Source organism: Ochotona princeps, chromosome 9 (assembly GCF_030435755.1).
Source record: "Ochotona princeps isolate mOchPri1 chromosome 9, mOchPri1.hap1, whole genome shotgun sequence".
In the NCBI taxonomy this organism is placed as follows: Eukaryota; Metazoa; Chordata; class Mammalia; order Lagomorpha; family Ochotonidae; genus Ochotona; species Ochotona princeps.
The window spans coordinates 72840145-72861724 of record NC_080840.1 but is presented as its reverse complement, the minus strand read 5'-3'; the positions used below and the strand labels follow the sequence as shown (position 1 = coordinate 72861724).

General features: G+C 42.6%; 1 protein-coding gene and 1 long non-coding RNA gene across 2 annotated transcripts in view; one reads left to right on the top strand and one right to left on the bottom strand.

Annotated features, from left to right (window-relative positions):
• The window catches only part of LOC131481156 (uncharacterized), a 151142-nt gene that overhangs the window by 6138 nt on the left and 123424 nt on the right, over window positions 1-21580 (bottom strand). The gene's annotated exons all lie outside the window — the stretch shown is intronic.
• TMEM67 (transmembrane protein 67) overlaps window positions 1-21580 on the top strand; it is a 58294-nt gene that overhangs the window by 26092 nt on the left and 10622 nt on the right. The window contains exons 14-23 of the mRNA XM_058668799.1: window positions 519-624; window positions 3595-3651; window positions 3739-3837; window positions 8728-8826; window positions 9437-9523; window positions 10732-10831; window positions 10930-11069; window positions 12894-13034; window positions 16262-16342; window positions 16828-16944. Coding sequence (XP_058524782.1) covers window positions 519-624; window positions 3595-3651; window positions 3739-3837; window positions 8728-8826; window positions 9437-9523; window positions 10732-10831; window positions 10930-11069; window positions 12894-13034; window positions 16262-16342; window positions 16828-16944 — 1027 coding nt within the window. The remainder of the gene's footprint in view (window positions 1-518; window positions 625-3594; window positions 3652-3738; window positions 3838-8727; window positions 8827-9436; window positions 9524-10731; window positions 10832-10929; window positions 11070-12893; window positions 13035-16261; window positions 16343-16827; window positions 16945-21580) is intronic.

Below are 21580 nucleotides of genomic sequence, written 5' to 3'. Positions count from 1 at the left end.
AAGATAACTCATATTGGTTCAGTAGTTTTACTCGTAAACTTCATAAGATTTGAATCAAAAAGTTTCTAATTTGTCTCAGAAAGTGTTTGAATACTACATTTTTACCAGCTAAGGTTAACTTGTAGTACTACCATTAATTTATGTTTAGCCTTCTCCCTGGTCCATAATAACTGGTTCTGAGATCATCAAGATAATCTATGTTAAATTAAAAAAGAAATTAGCAATTATAATTACCTTGATGCACTTAAATAGTAGGAGGTTAAACTTGTAACTATTACCAAAGTACTAGATCACTGTAATAATATGAGATAAAATGGTGGGAGAAGAAAATGGGGAGGATGGAAGGAGGGGGAAGGGGAGGCATCTCTATAGCTATAAAACTGTATCGTGGAAAATAACAACAAAAATAAAACATTACAAAAAGTCTTAAATTACTAGAAAAAAATGACCAGTTAAATGTATACCTTAGAACCTTGTTACATTTATCACTATATTTGTAAACATTTTTCTCTAAATAGCATCAACCTTGTACCCAATACAAAGAATGGAAACATCTACCCTCCCTTAATCACCATTGCGTACAGGGACATCGATACCAAAGACCCCAACAGCCAGTCTGTGAAGGTGAGTTCTTTACCAGTCACTGTCTTTATACCTATAAGTATACAAATTGTTTATATTTACACACTTTACTGCCAAAAGACAGTCTGTTTTTAAGAAATTCTTTATCATCAGTGCTTAAGTATTTTTTTTTTAATTAATGCTGGAAAGAGGTCATTTCTTAGAGATTTTTAATATATTTTTCTAAGGATTTATTTATTTTTATTGTAAAGGCAGATATACAGAGAGGAGGAGAGACAGAGAGGAATATCTTCCATCTGATGTTTCACTCCCCAAGTGACCACAATGGCTGGAGCTGAGCCAATCCAAAGCTAGCAGCCAGGAGCTGCTCCGGGTCTCCCAGGCAGGTGCTGGGTCCCAAAGCTTTGGGCCGTCCTTGACTGCTTTCCCAGGCCACAAGCAGGGAGCTGGATGGGAAGCAGGGCCGCTGGGATTAGAACCGGCGCCCATACGGGATCCCAGGGTGTGCAAGGTGAGGACCTTAACCATTACACCACCATGCAGGGTCTGAGATTTTGAATATTAAAAAAGCAGGAATGAAGTTCTTTAGTAGAAGTCTTACCAAGGTCGGCCATCACTCTTAAGGGTCTTCGGGGGTGCTGAGACTCATAGCCTGTCTGTTCCTCTTTGCTGCGCTTCTTTTTAAGTTCTGTGTCCAGGAATTCAGACTTTACAATGGGCAGTGTGGCACGGCGGGTTAAGCTGCCGTCTCTTAGGACTACTGCATCCTGTCTAGGATCTGGTCCCTGCTGCTCCTCACTTCCATCCCTGCTTTGTGCTGTGTGGTCTGAAAGGAGGTAGATAATGGAGCAAGTATGTGGGTTTTTGTTAACCATGTGGAAGACGTAGTTCCTAGCTGCTGCCTCCTGGCTTCATCTCGCCCACCACCTGTTGTAGGCATTCAGGGAGTGAGGTATCCATGGAAAATCTGTCTCTCTGGCTACTCCTGTCTCTCTTATTCTGCCATAACTAACTCTTAAAAAACAATTCTACAGCAATTTTGCTCTCATCCACATCAAATAACCTGGTTTTCTAGTTTACTAGACAGATCAGGGTAACTTAATATAAGGAATTCTCTTGATTTTCTTTGTAATACTTCAGAGTCTCATTTCTTGTTACTTTTCCTCATCTTCTAATCTAATCATCTGTGAGTACTTGCAGTGCTTTCCCCAGCATTCCTCTCCTCACCCTTTGTTTTTGCTAGTTCCTTTCTTTTGCTTATAAAAAAAATCACAGGAGAGGGCCAGCATTGTGATACAGCTGGCTGGTTAAACCACCGCCTGCCGTGCTGGTGTTCCATGTAAGCACTTGTTCAAGTCCTGGCTCATCTACTTCTGATCCAGTTCTTTGCTGAAGGACCTGGGAAAACAGCAGAGGATGGCCCAGGTCCCCTCCAGCCGTGTGGGAGATTTGGAGGGAGTTCCAGTTTCCTGACTGCTACCTGGCCTAGCCCTGGTCGTCGAAGCTACATGGGAGTGGACCAGTGGGTGGAGGATTTCTTTCTAATTATACCTTTTAAGTAAGTAAATCTTAATTTTAAAAAATCTCAGGTTGCTTCATATTACAAAGTTACAAGAACTTACCAAGCAGTAATATCTTCCCTCAATTCTCTCAGCTCCTCTGCTTGTCAACAGATTGCTTTCATTTGTAGCCAATCAGTTACTCTCCTTGGGTGTTTCCAGTCTGGCTCTTGCCATTTTATTTCTTGAAAGCCTCTTTAAGAAAGACAGCAATGAATTCCACCTGTAGTGGCTACAGGTTTTTTTTTTTTTTTTTTTAAGAGTTATTTTAAAATTTTTATTGGCAAGTTAGATTTATAGAGAGGAGAGAGACAGAAAGAGCTTCCTCCTGCTGGTTCATTCCCCAAGTGGCTGAAATGGCAGGAGCTGAGCCAATCAGAATTCAGGAGCTTATTCCAGGTCTGTCACACAGGTGCAGGCTCCCAGGGCTTTGGGCTGTCCTTGACTGCTTTCCCAGGCCACAAACAGGGAGCTGGATGGGAAGTGGAGCAGCCAGGACATGAATGCGCCCATATGGGATCCCGGTGCTTGCAAGGCAAGGTCTTTAGCTGTGAGGCTACTGTGCTAGACTCAGTGGCTTCATTTTTAGAAAAAAAAAAAAATTACTTTTTTGAAATACAGAGTTATAGAGACAAGAAGAGATAGAGATAAACAGAGATCTTTCATAAGCTGGTTCACTCCCCAGGGCCTGAGTTGCTAGGGCTGAACTAGGCTGAAGCCAGGATCCTAGAATTCCATCCAGGTCTCCCATGTGGGAGGCAGAGATCCAACTACTTGGGCCATGCTTTCCTTCACTGCTTCCCCAGGCACAGTAGCAGGGAGCTGCATCAGAAGCAGAGTAGCCAGGACTTGAACCAGTGATTATATGGGATGCCAGGCCTCTCAGCTGGTGACTTGATGTGCTGTGCCACAATACAGGACCCATGGTTTTTTTTTCTTTAATTGACATTTGTGCAGCACTTGACACTGTACTATTGACCTTATCCTGTTTCTAGAAACCCCTTATCCTGTGGTCCAGGTTAAATTTAGATATTTTGCCTCTCCGTGCTCTTATAGTCCTGATTTTTCCTTTCTTTGTCTCAATTTGATGTTATCCCTCTGATTCTTGTTCAGATTAGTGACTAATCTGGCACCTTAGAATGTGCTTGTTTATCCAGTTGCTAAATTCTTGATAACCAATCCTGAGTTATAGAAAAAGTGTCAGAAAATGAGCCTAATTTACCTCCAAATGAACTTTCCTTCTTTAATGTGTGTTCACAAAAGATATTTAAAGCAGCACAAATCATTCTTAAAAAGCACATCTCAGTTATATGTAAGCAAGAGTCCAATCTAGTAATTCTGAGAAATGATGAAACAACCCAGCTACACTGGTTTTTATATATATATATGTAATAAAATGAATTGTGGTATATATAATTTTGGTATGGCTAATTTGTTTTGTTTTTAATATCAGGTTTCTTTCTCAGTCACATATGAAATGAATCAAGGAGAAGCACATATCCAAACAGATGTGAGTTATTGAAACTCAAAATATTTACAAGTATATTTTTAATGAAAAGGTTAACATCAAGTACAAAATGTGATTTTTGTTTTGTAGATTGCCCTGGGTGTGCTGGGTGGACTGGCTGTTCTGGCATCTCTTTTGAAGACAGCAGGATGGAAGAGACGCCTTGGTAGTCCCATGATTGACTTGCAGGTATGATAGTCTGAGTGCCTAAGGTATTCTCAGAAAGTTCATAGAAAATACATGCTAATGAAAAAGAACTATACAGAAGTACCAGTTTTTAACAGCCAAGTAGAATTTTTTAGAAAGAAAAGATTTCATTTTTATTTGTTTGAAAAGCAGAGTTAGATACAGAGAAAATCTCTTTCAACCAACTGACCTTTTAGAGAACTAATTCTGGGGCCAGTGTTGTGGCATAGTGGATAAAGCCTATGATGGTGACATTCCGTATCGACCCTAGTTCATGTCTGACTGCTCTACTTCTGATTCTGTTCCCTGCTTATGGCCTGGGCAAAACAATAGAAGATGGCCCCTTACACCCACTTGGGAGGCCCTGCAACAAGTCCTGGCTCTTGGCTTCAGCCTGCCCCAGTGCTGCCTGTTGTGGCTATCTGGAAAGTGAACCAGCAGATGGAAGACCTCTCTTGGGAAATGATGGGGAAACAGAGAAGAGAGGGGAGGAAAGGGGAAAGAGGAAAACTAACTGGTGATGGGGAGGGTAGATTAGGATAGAAGTTCCAGCTGTAGAAAAATAAAGCTGCAATTTCAGCTTTTTCTTGTTTTTAATTTTGTTTTTAATGATGTTCACATAGTTCATTCCAGTGGGAAGGGTCGCGGTAGAAAGGGGAGAGATAGGGGGACAAGGCACACCCAGCCTCCCAACTGCCTCAGTATCTGGGCATGGCGAATGGCCACCCCGTGTCATGCCAGGGTCGCTGGTGGAGTCTGCTCCGAGGGCTCTGCTTAGGTGGTTTCAATAGTTTGATAGTTTGAAGTGCTGTTTATTGTGCCAATTCAAATATGAGGAAATCCTTTCAAGGTGCTTTTGGCTGACACAGTTCACCTTAGATTCTCCATTTGCCCAGATATTTGCTGCCTGGGGGATAGTTAACCAATTTGTTTGCCTCCTACCTCTGTCATAGTACCAGATGTCTTCTGCAGGCTCCAGTGTCCTGCCATGTCCTCCAGCCCATGTTCATGACAGCGTGTGCCGCTACCAACAGGCCCACACCCAGCCCTGGTTCCCATGCTCACCAGTGGGAGTTGTAACCGCTCAGACAGGTGTCCACAGTTTCCATACTGGATCCACTTTCCAGGTGGTTCTGCAGCCTAGCTTGACAAGACTGGCACTTGCCAGCTAATGCTACAGCAAAGCCCAACCAGCCTGCACTTACTCTGGCTTATGCATGTACCAATGGGTACAATCGGTTAACGCAGCCTGACTTTCCCCCAGCCTAACTTAACGCAGGCCAGCACATATTGTTGCCATGTCTGGCCTCGTCTACTCCCATCCTCATTCTCACACTCACCAGTGGGAGCAGTAGCCCGGCAGAGGAGTCCTCTGCAGCCTCCCTACCAGGCTCACAACGTACCCCCAGCCCAGGTCCACATGTGTTGATGGGTCCTGCGGCCCAGTTTGGCATGGCCTACCTCACTTTGGCATTTGCTGACGGGTAGTGAACCCTGGCTTGGTCCGGCCTGTCCCCAGTTCCACCTCATGCTGGTGGGTACTACAGCCTAGTCCGGCCCAGACAGCCTCCAGTTCCAGTCCTTATGTGAACTGGATCGTGTTGTAGCCTGACCCGGGCTGTCCTGCAGCCCTTCTTCTTTTTCAGATCTGCCAGTGGGTGCTATGAACTGGCCCAGCTTGGCCCAGCTTGGCCCACCCCCAGACCTGACCCACACGTATGCCTGCAGGTACTATAACCTGTCCCGGCCTGGGCTGCTCCCAACATTGGTTCTTGCATTCACTTGCAGAGATGCATCCTGACAAAGGAGTTCCCCAAGTTCCACTATCCGTTTTCTTTCCAGTGGCAGATCTCACACACACCAATGGGTCCTTGGCACAGACTGACTTAGTCTGCCTCCTGTCCTGGCAGGAACAGTGGCCTGGCTCAACTGGCCCACACTCATTCTTTTTTTTTTTTTAAAGATTTATTCATTTTATTACAGCCAGATATACAGAGAGGAGGAGAGACAGAGAGGAAGATCTTCCGTCCGATGATTCACTCCCCAAAGTGAGCCGCAACGGGCCGCTGCTGTGCCAATCCGAAGCCAGGAACCAGGAACCTCTTCCGGGTCTCCCACGCAGGTGCAGTGTCCCAATGCATTGGGCCGTCCTCAACTGCTTTCCCAGGCCACAAGCAGGGAGCTGGATGGGAAGTGGAGCAGCCGGGATTAGAACCGGCGCCCATATGGGATCCCGGGGCTTTCAAGGCGAGGACTTTAGCCGCTAGGCCACGCCTCCGGGCCCGAAAGTAAATAAATCTTAAAACAAACAAACAAAAAACAACACACACACACAAAAAAAAAAAAGAAAGAAAAAGCCCTGGCTCTCACAAGCACCAGTGTATGCTGGAGTCCCGCCCAGTTTGGCACACCCCAGAACCTGTCCAAACCCATACTGAGGGACACAGAAGTCATTTCTAGTCCTGCTCATTGCCCCCATTCTGGCTCTCACACTCACCATTGGGGACCAAAACCCAACTGAGGTGTCCCCTTAGCTTCCCAACCAGGCCTGTTCCCAGCCACAGACCTTGCACATGCCAGTGATTGCTCTGACCCAGATCAGCATAGTCCATCCCGTCTTAGCCTTTGCCATTGAATGTTGTAGCCTGATCCGTCCCAGTCTGTCCCTAGTCCCAGTTCTCGCTGGCTGATGCTGCAGACTACCTCAGCCCAATCTGGCTCATACACACCAGTAGATGTGATAGTTTAGCCCAGCATGACCTGCACTCCAGCCTGTCTCCTTCATCTGCCAGGAAGCTAACATTGGCTCAGCCCTGCCCAATCTACCCTCCTCCAGAACCAACCCACACACTTGTCAATGAGTGGAGCTACCTTGCTTGGCCTGACCAACACCCAGGCCAAAATCAAATGCTCAGCTGTGGGGGCTATGGCCCACAGGGGAGTTTCCCAAGTTCCCCAACCAGGCCCACTCTCAAACCCAGGTCACACATGTGCTGGAAGCTGCTAGGCCCTTACCCAACGTAGTCTGACCTCTCTGTCCCAGCCTTTGTATGAAGTGGTAGATGTGGACCAGCCTGCCCCACACCCCATTTTTTGGGTGTGGCTGTGAGTGCTACAGCCTGGATCAGCCCAGCCTGTTCACAACCTCAGTACCCATGAGTATTGGAGAGTGTCATAGTCATGGCTAGGTCAACCCATCACCACCCCCAGCTCTCAAGCTAACCAGCGGAAATTGCTGTTTCCCCAAGGTGAGCCCACATACCCTCCACAGAATCTGCCCATGGACCTGATTCTTGCATGCTGGTTAGTTTCTTTTTCTTTTTCTTTCTTTTTTTTTTTTTTTTAAGATTTTATTATTATTGGAAAGCCAGATATACAGAGAGGAGGAGAGACAGAGAGGAAGACCTTCCATCCGATGTTTCACTCCCCAAGTGAGCCACAACGGGCCGGTGCATGCCGATCTGATGCCGGGAACCAGGAACCTCTTCCGGGTCTCCCACGCGGGTGCAGGGTCCCAAAGCTTTGGGCCGTCCTCGACTGCCTTCCCAGGCCACAGGCAGGGAGCTGGATGGGAAGTGGAGCTGCTGGGATTAGAACCGGTGCCCATATGGGATTCTGGGGCAATCAAGGCGAGGACTTTAGCCACTAGACCACACCGCCAGGCCCATGCTGGTTAGTTTCGTTGCTTAACCTAACATGATTCATCCCCTGTTCTGACACTCACTGGGTGTACTGTGATCTGATCCTGCGAGGCAGGCCCCAGTCGTAGCTTTAATGCGCATCTGTGGTTGGCTGTGATCCATGCTAACTAGCCCAGCTCAGGTCTCCCACGTGGGCTGGTGCATCGGTCTAACCCATAAAGTTCCTCCTGCCTCTCTCTTCCAAACCGCTTGGTTTCAGCCTCCTTGCTTACCTCCAAGTACTGTGGCCTTGTTGTTGGGAGTCCCTCAGAAGTCATTCCTCACCTGCAATATACTCCTTCAGCAGTTTTCCTTCCCAAACATCTCCTTACTTCCTTCCTGATCAATCCACAGTCCCTGCACCTGGGAGTGCATGGGTTCCCCAGCCCAGCCTTCCAGCTCATGGTACATTTGCTAGCCTGGGACTGTATCCCTCCACACACCCAAGATCCAGGCCCATTCAAAGTTCCCCAAATGTGGCTCACCAGCCCACCAGGCCAGCATGCTCTTCCCTCCCCTTCCCCTTGGGAAACTCCCCAGGCTTGCTTCACCTGCCTGGACCTGAGCCCCTAGGTCCCTGCACACCCCCACCAGCACTATCCCTTTGGCCCCTGCAAGCCTGCACTCCCGAGCCCCCATGATCTGGCTGCTGCTGGCCCAATTTGAGCTTTCTTAGATGGTGAGATAAGGGTTGAAAAGTGACAGACTTTATTTATTTATTTATTTATTTATTTATTTATTTATTTATTTTCAAGGTTTATTTATTTTTATTAGAAACACAGATTGGATTTACAGAGGAGAGACAGAAAAATCTTCCACCCACTGGTTCACTTCCCAAATGACAGCAATGGCTGTAACTGAGCCGATAAACCCAAGATCCAAGAGCTTTTTCCAGGTCTCCCACATGGGTGCAGGGTCCCAAAGTTTTGGGGCCCATCCTTTACTGCTTTCCCAGGCCACAAGCAGGGAGCTGGGTGGGAAGTGGAGCATCTAGGACATGAACTGGGAGCCTGGTGCTTGCAACGCAAGGATTTAACCGTTGCTCCAGTTCCAGAAACTTTTTAAACATAAGGATCCAAAAGTACCTAGGAAGGAGACTCAGTTGTTCTGAAAATTAAATGTGGTTAGGGATGATCTGTGATTAAAAGTGATAGTGTTGCTGAATGCGGTAAACATTGCATTTTTAATAGCTGTAATTTTTTTTTAATTGCAGACAGTTATGAAATTCTTGGTGTACTATGCTGGTGATCTGGCCAATGTCTTCTTTACCATCACAGTGGGAGCAGGTGTTTATTGGCTGATTTTCTTCAAAGTGAGTGAGTTTCTGAATACATTCAGAAAATGCCAATACCTGAGTCATTGGAAATATGATTTTTTTTTAAAGATTTATTTATTTTTATTACAAAGTCAGATATACAGAGAGAGGAGGAGAGACAGAGAGGAAGACCTTCCATCCTATGATTCACTCCCCAAGTGAGCCGCAACGGGCCGATGTGCGCCGATCCAAAGCCGGGAACCAGGAACCTCTTCCGGGTCTCCCACATAGGTGCAGTGTCCCAAAGCTCTGGGCCGTCCTCGACTGCTTTCCCAGGCCGCAGGCAGGGAGCTGGATGGGAAGTGGAGCTGCCGGGATTAGAACCGGTGCCCATATGAGATCCTGGGGCATTCAAGGCGAGGACTTTAGCCGCTAGGCCGCACCGCTGGGCCCGGAAATATGATTTTTATAAAGGAACTATTTTATTGGAAGCATTTCTGATAAAGAATATTAAAGAATATTAAAACTAAACTCATGATTCCCTGATGGGTTATATTCATGGAGTGCATGATTATCCCCTTTTATGGTTCTTTCTTCAGAGGTTTATAAATTGTATGCAATAAAAATCCTCGTGTGGTCATATTTAGCCAAGTCATTTTTATTACAGGCTCAGAAGTCTGTCTCTGTTTTGCTGCCGACACCTGTCCAGGAAGAAGATTTTGTCATTTATGTAGGATGCGCTTTCGCTCTGAAAGTAAGTTTCAAAGGACATTTCCCCCAGTTCAAAATATTTCTAGTAAACTAGTAATCTTTAAAATTAAAGTGCTTTTTAAAGATCTTTGGTATAAAATTTACTTTGGTTTTCAAAGGAAGTATGCCTTTGTTTTACATGGGAAATTACTTTTAGTGAAGTTGAGTTCAAAGTAGGACAAAATGCTGTGAGGTGTGAGTTTGTGTCTGATAATCAAAAAGGTAGAATTCTGCATAAGGTGCTGAAGGCTGAAAGTTGTTTCTCTGTGTCTGTATTCCGTTCCCCCTCGTCTTCTGTGACCATGTCCATTGAGGTAGCAGGTACAGGCCTGTTTGGGAGCTCTCTGTATTCCATTCCCCCTCGTCTTCTGTGACCATGTCCATTGGTTTGAGGAAGCTGGGTCTGGGCCTGTTTGGGAGCTCTGTTTCCCACTTACTTGTAATTATTAGTGTCTGACTTTCCCAGTGAGCTTTTCTGTTAGAGATTTCATCCCACACTCTCATTAGCACCTTGTGTTTGATCAGGAATGCATCTGTTCGGAAGAGTGCCTCTGTTGAAACCTACTGCTTCTATATATGAGAACAATTTAAAACTTTATAAATGAGAATTTCAAATACAAACAGAAAAAATACAGTATCTTAAACTATTAAGTAGGATAAGCAAATTACAAATGAAAATATCTACTGTAGAAGTTATGTGCAATACAAAGCAGAGTATACATCTAGAAGCCTTGGGAGCAAAGTCAGATATGCAAGCCCCATATGGAAGAAGGAGGTATAGGTTTCTTATTTTCATATCCCCATATTAAAGGAAGGAGGGAAAAAAAGAAGTAAAGGAAGGAATAGAGGGAGGGAGAGAGGGAAGGAAAGAAAAGGTGAAGTAAATGTGTGAGAATGGTGTGAATTTGGTGATTTGCTTTGATGAACTTCTCTGGTCCCCTAATAGTATATGTAACTTCATGTAAAGGTGTTTCTTTAAAAATTGCATGTTCTTATGTGTATAGATGTGTTCATTCATAATTGTATTTCAAACATTATTGTTATTATTATTAGTTTTAATTTTTCACGGTACAGCTCAGGGATTTCCCCTTCCACGCTCCCCATTTCCCCTTCCCCCCAGTTTTTCCCTATGTTACCATCTAGTATGTTTCTTAATCAGTAGTGGGCTTGATTCGAATACTTCTCAGATGTTTTATTGTATGTTGTTCTCAGGCTGTACAGTTTTTGCATAAGCTCATGTCCCAGATAACTATAGATGTATTCTTTATTGATTGGGAGCGACCCAAAGGAAAAGTTCTGAAAGCTGTTGAAGGTAACTAAAATCAGTATGTGCACCACAGTTATTTTGCTACTTAGGCTTGCAAAGCAGGGAAGGTGAAATTATTTTCCTCATTTTATCTCCTTGGCCAGGTGAGGGTGGTGTGCGGAGTGCCACTGTTCCTGTAAGCATATGGAGAACATATTTTGTAGCAAATGAATGGAATGAAATTCAGACTGTGAGAAAAATCAATCCACTTTTTCAAATACTTACTGTTCTCTTCTTTTTGGAGGTACAAACTGTTGAATGTAATTATAAGATCAACTTATAGGTACTTCGTAAATGTTGGAATAATCTTAATTAAGTTTCATGACAGCGGAAGTTTTCTGTAAGTTGACACTGCTATCACTCATTTAAGAGGAAAGGGTTAGGGTTGGCCTGGGGTTCAGTGTGTTATACCGCTGACTACAATGCTAGCACCCCAGTGCCCTATGTCAGAGTGTCCTTGTGGGTCCTGGCTGTTCCACCTCCCACCCAGCTCTTTGCTGGTGCCTCTGGGCAAGTAGCAGGTGAAGGCCCTAGTGCTTAGACCCCTGTAACTCACATGGGAGAACCCAGCAGAGTTCCCCTGCTCCAGGCTTCAGCCTGGACCAGCCCCCCCTTTACAGCCATTTGGGGAAAAAAATCAGTGTACAGTTTGCTATGTTGGGATTTTTTATTTAAATAGTCTTTTAATTCAGTTTATGAATTTCTTCCAAAAAAGTTTGTTTGGAAGGCAGAGCAACAGAGAAGAAGGGAGAGACTGAGCTTTTCTAGTTACCAGTTTACTTCCCCTGCTGGGCAAAGAGCCAAAACCAAAGCATGGGTGAGGCCAAAGTTAGAAACAGGAAACTCATCCTGCTCTCCCAGGTCCTTGGGCTGCCTTGTGTGGCCCTCTCAGGCCGCTTTGTGGGAGGCTGAGTTGGAATCAGAGTAGCCAGGATTCAAACTGGCAGTTTGATACGGATGCTGCTGTCATAAGCCTTGGCCTAACCCACTGTACAGCACCAGCACATCCCCTTCCTTTTTTTTTTTTTCTATTTTAAGATTTATTTATTAAGAAAGGTAGAGTTTTAACGAGAGAAGGGTAGAAATAGAGGTGTATCTGCTGGTTCACTCCCCAGAAGGCTGAAGTGGCTGGAGATGGGCCGTTCTGCAGTCAGGAGCTTCCTCTGGCCCTCCCACTTCGGTGCAGGGACACAATGACTTGGGGCATCATCGTCTGCTGCTTTTCCGGGTGCATTAACAGAGAGCTTTGGAGCCAGATATGATACCCCAGCCCTGTAATAAGAACCCCAAGGCGATACTGTCAAGGTATTTTATTAAAAGGTTTGCAATGAAGTTTGAAAAAATGCTAGCTTAAAGAAATCCTGTATAATTTCCCAGAGCCGTTGTTCTGCATGAAGGAGGGTGGGAGCATGCCAGTGACTTTGTAAATGCACATTCCAAGCTTATTCAGCAGTGGCTTCCTATTCCTGAAGAAGGCGTTCCCTTCAAAGGACATTTGGACTATTTTAAAATCTCAACTGAACTTGAGCTGTGGTTATGCAACAAGGTGGAGGAATCCACCATGGTGGGAGGGTTTGGGGAGGGGTGGGGAGAACCCAAGTATCTATGTAACTGTGTCACATAATACAATGTAATTACTGAAGTTAAATAATAAATAATTTAAAAAAAAATAAATAAATAAATTAAAAAAAAGTACACAGTGTGAAACCTTGTACAAGTGAAATGCTGATGATAACGCGTTTATTTCATTGGTAGTTTATTGAAAAAAGTTTTAAATTTTCAACAGAAATGTTTTCATGTTGTCAGTATGCCTGGTAGTAAAGTCATATCTGGCCTATTGTCATATTGAGAACAATACCGAGTATTAAATAAATATTATTAATACTATTTATTTAAATAAATAGTATTTATTTATTAAAATAGTAGCTGATAGTTATTTCATTTGTATGTTGTATGTGTGAACTTGGATATTGTTGTTAAGGTGAAGAGTAAACAGGGTGTCTCAATTTGATGCGAGGGGAGGTTTCTTTGCCCACATCTGTTTGATGCTTTTGTCTTTTCACTCCAGGTTGTGGGATTCAAGAACCTAGCGTTGATGGACTCATCATCTAGTCTTTCCAGCAGCCCATCTGACTACATCGCTCCTTACAGCCGCATCTTGAGATACGCAGTGTCAGCTGCACTTTGGCTAGTCATTGGAGTTATACAGGTAACCGCAGAGTATGCTCTCAGGTAGCATTGCTGTTCTGTAATTATAACTAATTGTGCTTGCGCAGTGAGTACCCACAGATACGAACTACTTCCTCCTTTCTGAGGCATGAAGATGGCCAGAGCAGTAATAGTAGAAGCTGATTCTTATCTTGTATCATTATCCAGGTATTGTGAAAAGTAATGGGTTGCTTTACATATATTAACTGCCTAGTCTTTATAGTAATCCTATTGACAGGTTCTGTTAATATTTCCATTTTACAGATGAGGAGCCTCTGAAGTACAGGAAGGTAAAATACTTGCCTGAAGTCAGCGCAACTAGAAATGATAGAACAGGAGCTGGAACCCTGGCTGGCTAGCTTCAGAGTTCCTGTTCTTGTCAATAGAGAGGGCCTGAAAAAGTCTGTCAGAATCTTAAGCTTTCCGCTCTAAGACTGACTGTCTTGCTTAGTTTCTGTGTAGCTTTAGGGACAGCTAAGCTACTCTACTTTCTTTAAAGCATAACTTATTGTTTGCATCTATTTATGCATTACTAAATGCCACTCTAATTGCTAATAACCCGTGGAGATTTCCTTTGAAATATTTGTTAGCATGACAAATTAAAAACACACCTTAACTACATGTCCTATGGCTGCAGAAGAGTTTATCTATTTTTTCTTCTCTCATCTTAAAGTCAAAAAAAATAGAAAAGCAGCAGCCAGAGTTTCAACTCTAATATCTGCACTTTCTCTTGCTTCCAGATGCTCCTATGATCAGAAAGAGGCTTTGTTTGATTAAACATTCCTTCAACTTTTGTATTCAACAAATGAAGACAGGCGCTCTGAAGAGAGCAAGATTAACTTCCCATGCAGCCTGATAAACAGGAATCTGTGTAGCTTATCTAACAGCCTATTTTTAAAGACCTTTTGGGATTAAAATCCCTCTAACAGAGTTTACTCCTACAGAATTGGACCCACATGGTGTTCTGTAACCTGAAAATTGCCTTTTTTTAAAAGATTTATTTTTATTTGAAAGGCATTTTTATAGGGAGGAGAGACAGGGATCTTCCATCCTCTGGTTCAGTCCCCAAATGCCTGCAATGGCTGAAGCTGTCCAGGAGCCAGGAGCTTCTTCTGGGTCTCCTACGTGGGTGCATACTCCCAAGAACTGGAATCACCCTCTGCTGTTTGCCAGGCCCTAAGCAGAGAGCTGTTGGGCTATCAACTTGCACCCATATGAGATGATGGCACTACAGACAAAGGCTTAGCTTACTGTGCCATAGCGCTGCGCCTGAGACCTGTCTGTTTACATTTATTTTATTATTTTTAAAAGATTTATTTATTTTTATTGGCAAGACAGATATACAGAGAGGAGAGACAGAGAGGAAGATCTTGCATTCGCTAGTTCACTCCACAGGTGACCAGCAATGCCAGAGCAGCGCTGATCTTTGGAGCCAGGAGCTAGGAACTTTTTCCAGGTCTCCCACACGGGTGCAGCGTACCAAGGTTTTGGGCTGTCCTCGACTGCTTTCCCAGGCCACAAACAGGGAGCTGGATGGGAAGCAGGACTGCCAGGATTAGAACTGGTGCCCATATGGGATCCCAGTGCGTGTAACACAAGGACTTTAGCTGCTAGGCGACCGCACCCTGACTTTAAGTTAACATTTATACTGTTCAAACTTGATCACACTCTGAAGTTATAGGCATATCGTGATTAATGGATAGTCAATAACAGAAAAGACAGGCTGAAATTGGAAGTATTGGGTTTGAAATTTATCAACATAATAGTAAGAAAATACCATGTACATATGGCAGTCTGTAGAGAAATTTAAAGGAACTTCACCTGAAGTTCTCATATTTGATTGAATATAACAAGAGAACAGAACAAAATGAAAGTGACAAATAACTGACGAATAAGAGCATAGGTCAGCAGTGTACAGCTAGAATATATTTTGTTGTTGCTGTTGGGCCCCAGAAGCCGTCCATGTGCTCTGAGCTCTCCAAGGTCACCTCATGGTCTTCAGGGCTGGTGGAGTTGCAAGAGGTAGTCAGGAAGATAGGCTGACCTCCTCTTTCCTCTTGACCGGCCTCTTTAGAAGTGCCTGCTATTCAACATCTGCCCTGCTCCTGCTTGGCTGCTTGGCCACACCTTGCTGTGCTGCAGTCCCTGAGCTCAGAGGAACGGTCTGCTGGGACAGCAGCTAGCAATCTCAGCAGCGCCATTTAGCCTTGCTCTCACTCTGCTCTCTGGTCTGATAGGAGAGTTTCTTTCCATGGCATTACGCTAGGATTATCAATGTTTTGTTCCACAAATAAACTTACTTGTTCCTTTAACAATCTATTAAAGTTATATATAAAATTTTTCCAGACTCTTTAAGTCTATTAATATTGAGCTTTATCTTTTATTCCTTTTTTTTCTTTTTTCCTGTAAACCCAGCTTTTTTTTAATGTTACATAATTTATAAACTTTGGATATTTCAGTTTTTTCATGTCCTTTAAAGATGTATGTAGAGTATTTAGGACAATATTCCCCATCATCAGTGGCTGTACACTCTGAGGAGACACTGTGCTGAGCTTATGAGTATGTTGTAACAAAGTTACAGATTGTGGCAAGTTGTAAGAGAATCAACAGGGATGTGAGCTAGTGGAGTGGGAGGTGAGCTAGTGGAGTGAGGGACACGGGAGACAGGGTAAGGGAGCAGCTTTCAGCAAACTCTGCTCTTCTCTGATAGAGACGTCTAAAGGGCTGTCATGCGAACATCTGTTTCCAAGACTGTTAGAGAAGTCTAGAAAAACACCTCAAATGACCCACTTGAATATATAACACTCTCCTTAGTCAAAATAGAACACTAGATCTATGGTTTTATGTGTTCTGCTGTTAGATTTTAGCTTGAAAAACACAGTGTTCTGCAGACATGGATTTCAGGAGAACAAAATGGCCATCTGGCCATTAGTACGTGGGCTGTTTTCCTTCTTGTGATGTATTTGTCTTACCTTGTTTTGATGCCTCAGGAAAGTTTCTGAAAGTCGAAGTAGGGTGTTCCCCTCCTCTCCATCCCATGACTTAACACAATCACCAAACCCTTCTTCCTCTCACAGAAGGATCAGGGTTTGCATCTCTTGGGAATTACTAAGATGCCACTGGGTTCTTATTTGGAACTTCTTTTTTTAAAAAAATACTACACTGTAGCTATAAAAGAAAATTGAAACTTTAAAAGCTAATAAGTATGAACTTGGTTTAATGTTTCAGATCGTGTTCTTTGCTGCTTTTTATGAGAGATTTGTAGAGGATAAAATTCGACAGTTCGTTGATTTATGCTCTATGAGTAACGTAAGTGCTTCCTGACTGTTCCTTGCAACTGTCATTTTCCCCTTTGTGAAGGTCATAAGTACATTAACAGAGGCTCTAAAAGTGATTTGGTGTGACTGCATTTTAATGTAATTTCCCGCTGGTTGTGAGTTGCAGAGTTACAACAATGAATTGTAAGTTAATAGTTCCTGCCTTAATCTTTTTGCCTCTTCATTTGCTTTATTTGACTTAAGGATTTTTTTGTCGTGCCAAACAGTTCCTTCAATAAGGGCCCCTGAAACATCTTCATGTATAAAATTGTCTTCCTTTCTTGAAAAATATTTCACTCTCATTCCCACCTACTTCTTTGCTCTCCTTTATTTCTTTTTTATCCTTCTCCTATATTTCTTAGAAATTCATTCCTTATTATTTTATGAGAAATGAAGCAATGCTAACAAAAGTTTAATTTTTTTATTGTTCTGCAAATAAGCTGGTAATTGGTCCTTTTTCTTCTTTTTTTTATATAGATATCAGTATTTGTGTTATCCCACAAATGTTTTGGATATTATATTCATGGTAGATCAGTACATGGCCATGCAGATACTAATATGGAAGAAATGAATATGAATCTTAAAAGAGAAGCGGTATGAATGTATTTTGTGTTTTTGTCTTTAGGTCAAGAGATGGACTCTCTTAATGTACAATTTGTAACATGTGTATGTATATTTAAGTCCTTGATGGTGACTTTTGAAAGATGGTTGGGTTACCAACTCAATTGCGGTCAACACTGATAAAGGGGAAAAATCTAATTTTATCTGGAAGTTCTGTATGAACTGTTTTTCCTGTTATTAGTAACCAAATAATTCCAGAAGGAAAGCTGTCCCAAACGTGACAAATTGCAAGGCGTTCTAAGCTAGAAGGTCATCATTTTCTAGTCACTAATGATCTGAGAAATATACCCCGTAACCAGCAATAAGGAACGTAGTCTATAATCAGCAGTGTTGATGGGGAAGATTATCGTGAAAGATTAGGTTCTTACAATCTGGACACACTGGTTCTATCTATAAGTAGAAGTGAAGAAAACTTAAATTCAGTACTTCTTGATGTGATTCAATAGCAAGAATACCACATCACCCATCAGGTGTTCTTAGTAAGAAAACTGAACTTAAACAAAATCTGTATCTAACTTCCAGTTTATAAGAAACATAGGAGCTGAAGAGACAAGTTAAAAGAGACTGTAGCTGGACTCAGAATGTAGGGTGGTTCACAGAATGTAACTCAGTGTTTTCAAACACCTCAGTAGCATGAGAAGAAAAGGAGGGATGATGATGATGGAAGGGGAAAAGGTTACATAGTAAGATTTAAGAAGCAAAACAACCAACTAAAATAATACAGATTTGTGTTCTGATTCGACCAAACCAACTGCTTAAAAAAAAAAAAAAAACTAAGGATTTAATATGTAAGTGTTAAATTATATCACTAAATGATTAATTCTGTTAGGCATGTTTATAGCATGGTAATTCTGTTTTAGGTGCATGTTAGAGATAAATACAAAAGTATGAATAGTCTTCCAAAAATTCATGCAGAGAGCATAATATAAAAACTGCTTGAGGCTGATGTCTTGCCACACTGGGTAGAGCCACAGCCTGTGATGCTGGCATCCCATATGAGCACCGGTTCAAGTCCTGGAAACTCTACTTCCCATCCAGCTCCCTGCTGAAGTGCCTGGGAAAGCACCAGATGCCTCAAGTACATGGGCCCCCTACAACGCAAGGGTTGAGTTCTGGCCTCCTAGCTTGGGTCTAGCCCATTCCCAGATGTTGAGGCCATTTTGGGAGTGAATCAACAGATGGAAGATCTGTCTCTCCTTTTCTCTCTGTGTAACTCTGTTTTCCAAATAAAAAAAAAATATTTTATTTATTTATTTATTTATTTATTTATTTATTTATTTATTTAATATGATCAAATTCTAAGCTGCTGACCTCAGAATGACCCTGCTCTACCTACTGTGATTGTTTGGGGAGTGAACCCAAATATGGTTGAAAGATCTATGCCTTCTTCTCCGTTATGCCTTTCAAATAAAAATGAAAGATTTTAAACAGAAACTTAGGAATATAGATAAAATACAGTTGCTAAAATGTTGCTGATTGTTAAAACTGGGTGATGTGTGGTTTATTATTCTGTGTGCATTTATTTGGAAGGCAGAGTATATCCCCCAGATGGCTGCAGCAGCCAGAGCTGGTCCAGATGAAACCTAGGAGCTGCTTCTGGGTCTCTCACATGGGTGCAGGGGCCCAAGCAGTTAGGCCATCCTCCACTGCCTTCCCAGGCTAATTAGAAAGGTGCTAGAATGGGCTCAACGTGGTAGCCTAGTGGCTAAGTCCTTGCTTTATTTATTTTTTTAAGTTTTCATGCCTTTTATTTATTTTTTTAAAAGATTTATTTTATTTATTGGAAAGTCAGATATACAGAGAGGAGGAGGGACAGAGAGAAAGATCTTCTGTCCGATGATTCAGTCCACAAATGAGCACAACAGCCAGTGCTATGCTGATCCAAAGCCAGGAGCCAAGAACTTCTTCCAGGTCTCCCATGCGGGTGCAGGGTCCCAAGGCTTTGGGCTGTCCTTGACTGCTTTCCCAGGCCACAAGCAGGGAGCTGGATGGGAAGCGGGACTGCCGGGTTCAGAACCGGCACCTATGGATCCCGGTGCATTCAAGGCGAGGATTTTAGCCGCTAGGCCACGCTGCCGGGCCCCTAAATCCTTGCTTTACATGCGCTGGGATCCCATATGAGCACCAGTTCTAGTCTTGGCTGCACCTCTTCCCATGTAGCTCCCTGCTTGTGGCCTGGGAAAGCAGTCAAGGCCTTAGGACCCTGCACCTGCGTGGGAGACCCAGAGGAAGCTCCTGACTCCTGTTTTCGGATTGGCTCAACTCTAGCCATTATGGCCACTCAGGGGGTGAAACGGGATGGAAGATCTTTCTGTCTGTATATCCTTCTCTCTGTATATCTGCTTTTTAAATTAAACAAATAAGTAAAAAAATAAAATTTAAAAATTTTAAGAAAAAAGGGAGCTAGTAGTGGAGCAACCAAGATTGGAACCAGTGTCCACGTGGGATGCCTACACTGCAGCAGCAGCATAAAATCCTATGCCACAGCGCTGACATCCAGAATACAATTTTTATAAGAACAAGATACAAGAGGCCTGGTGCAGTAGCCTAGTGGCTAAAGTCCTTGCCTTGTACATGCCGGGATCCCATATGGGCGCTGGTTCTAATCCCGGCAGCTCTGCTTCCCATCCAGCTTTCTGCTTGTGGCCAGGGAAAGCAATCAGGGACAGCCTTGGAACCCTGCATCCACATGGGAGACCTGGAAGAGGGTCTGGGCTCCTGGCTTTGAATCAGCTCAGCTCCAGCCCTTGCGGCCACTTGGGGAGTGTGATCAGTGGCCGGAAGATCTTTCTCTGCCTCTCCTCCTCTCTGTATATCTGACTTTCCAATAGAAATACACTTGATCTTAGCCAAAAGGCTGAGAAGAGATCCAATAAAAAGAAATAATTCTTTCTAAAAAAGAAAGAATAAAATACATGAAAAACAAGAAATTTTATTATCTAAGGGTCCATAGCTCTGACTTGTATGAATTTGATACATAGTAAGTATCAATGACAAAATGCTGGGACTGGCTTTGTTGTGCAGCCAGGTAAACCACCACTTGCAGGACAGCCTTCCATATTATCAGAGTGCCATTTCAAGTCCAGCTGTTCTGTTTGTGATCCATCTTCCTGCTAATGCACTAGAATGTTGACCAAGTGCCTGGACCCCTGCCGTCCACATGGGAGACTGACACGCAGTTCCTGGCTCATAGCTTCAGCATGGCCCACCACCAGCCATTGCAGCTATTGGGTAACTGCCTTTCCAATAAATAAATAAGTAAATATTTTTAAAAGCAAGAATAATAAAGTAGTATCTCAGAGAAGAATTTGATCAGTACATTGAGTTGTGTCTCTTGGTTAACTATTAAGAATTACACTGGCGGGCCTGGTGCAATGCCTGGTGGCTAAAGTCCTCACCTTGAACACGCCCCGGGATCCCATATAGGTCCATGCCGGTTCTGATCCCAGCAGCTCCACTTCCCATCCAGCTCCCTGCTTGTGGCCTGGGAAAGCAGTCGAGGACGGCCCAAAGCTTTGGGACCCTGCACCCGCGTGGGAGACCTGGAGGAAGTTCCTGGTTCCCGGCTTCGGATTGTCACAGCATCAGCTGTTGCGGACACTTGGGGAGTGAATCATCGGACAGGAGATCTTTTTCTCTGTCTCTCCTCTCTGTATATTTTTACTTTGTAATAAAAATAAATAAATCTTTAAAAAAATAATAATAAAGTAAAAATTACCCTGAGCCTGAATAGTTAAATGTGAAAAAGAAAATCATAAGCACCTAGAGAAAAATTAGAGAATGACAGTGTAAGCAATAAAGAATATTAATCGATATTATTAATATAAAATTTCCATAATAATAAAATAAATTGGGATAAAATGCCAAAAGAAGTACAACAAATTCGGTAATATTAAAAGTTATATGAATCAGCAGTAAAAACTCCAGTTAAAAATCATAATTAGAATGACTAGAATATTTTTTAATATATTTTTATTTTGAATTCTGAATTTTTAAGTAAACAATTAGAAATAAATTAGCAGATGTCTAGAACAAACTTAAGTCATAATCAGAGGATTGGCTATAACATTTTCTCCTTCAAATAAACAAATTTTTAAAGTTTTTACTTAAAAGCGTCTGTGAAAATGGCATCCATTGTTACGATAAATCCTTGTGGAAGACATTTGAGCAGTGTGCAGCAAATAAAGTTCATAATCTTTTTAGAATTTACAAATTTAACTAAAGGAAGAGTGGGCAATATGAACAGCTAATTGGAGTCCCAGACTTCATCTGGGATTATTTGTCAGAGAAAATATTTAAATTAGAGAATATTAAATGAGTCTACTTTTACAGTGATATCTTAAATAGATTTAAAATCATATTTTATACAATATTAAATGTGGAAAATTACCCAGCATATAATGATCGGTGAAAGAGAAATTAGTGTGATGCCAATTTTGTGCTACTCATTTGTGTAAGGATACAAATCCTAGAAATGAAATTTCTTGAAATATTTATATCTCTGGATATTGAGATTATAGGTGACTTTTATTTCTTTTTTTTTTTTTTATAGTTTGCAGGTTCTCCACAATGACATAGAATGCTTTTAATCAAGAAAAAAATTAAAGTT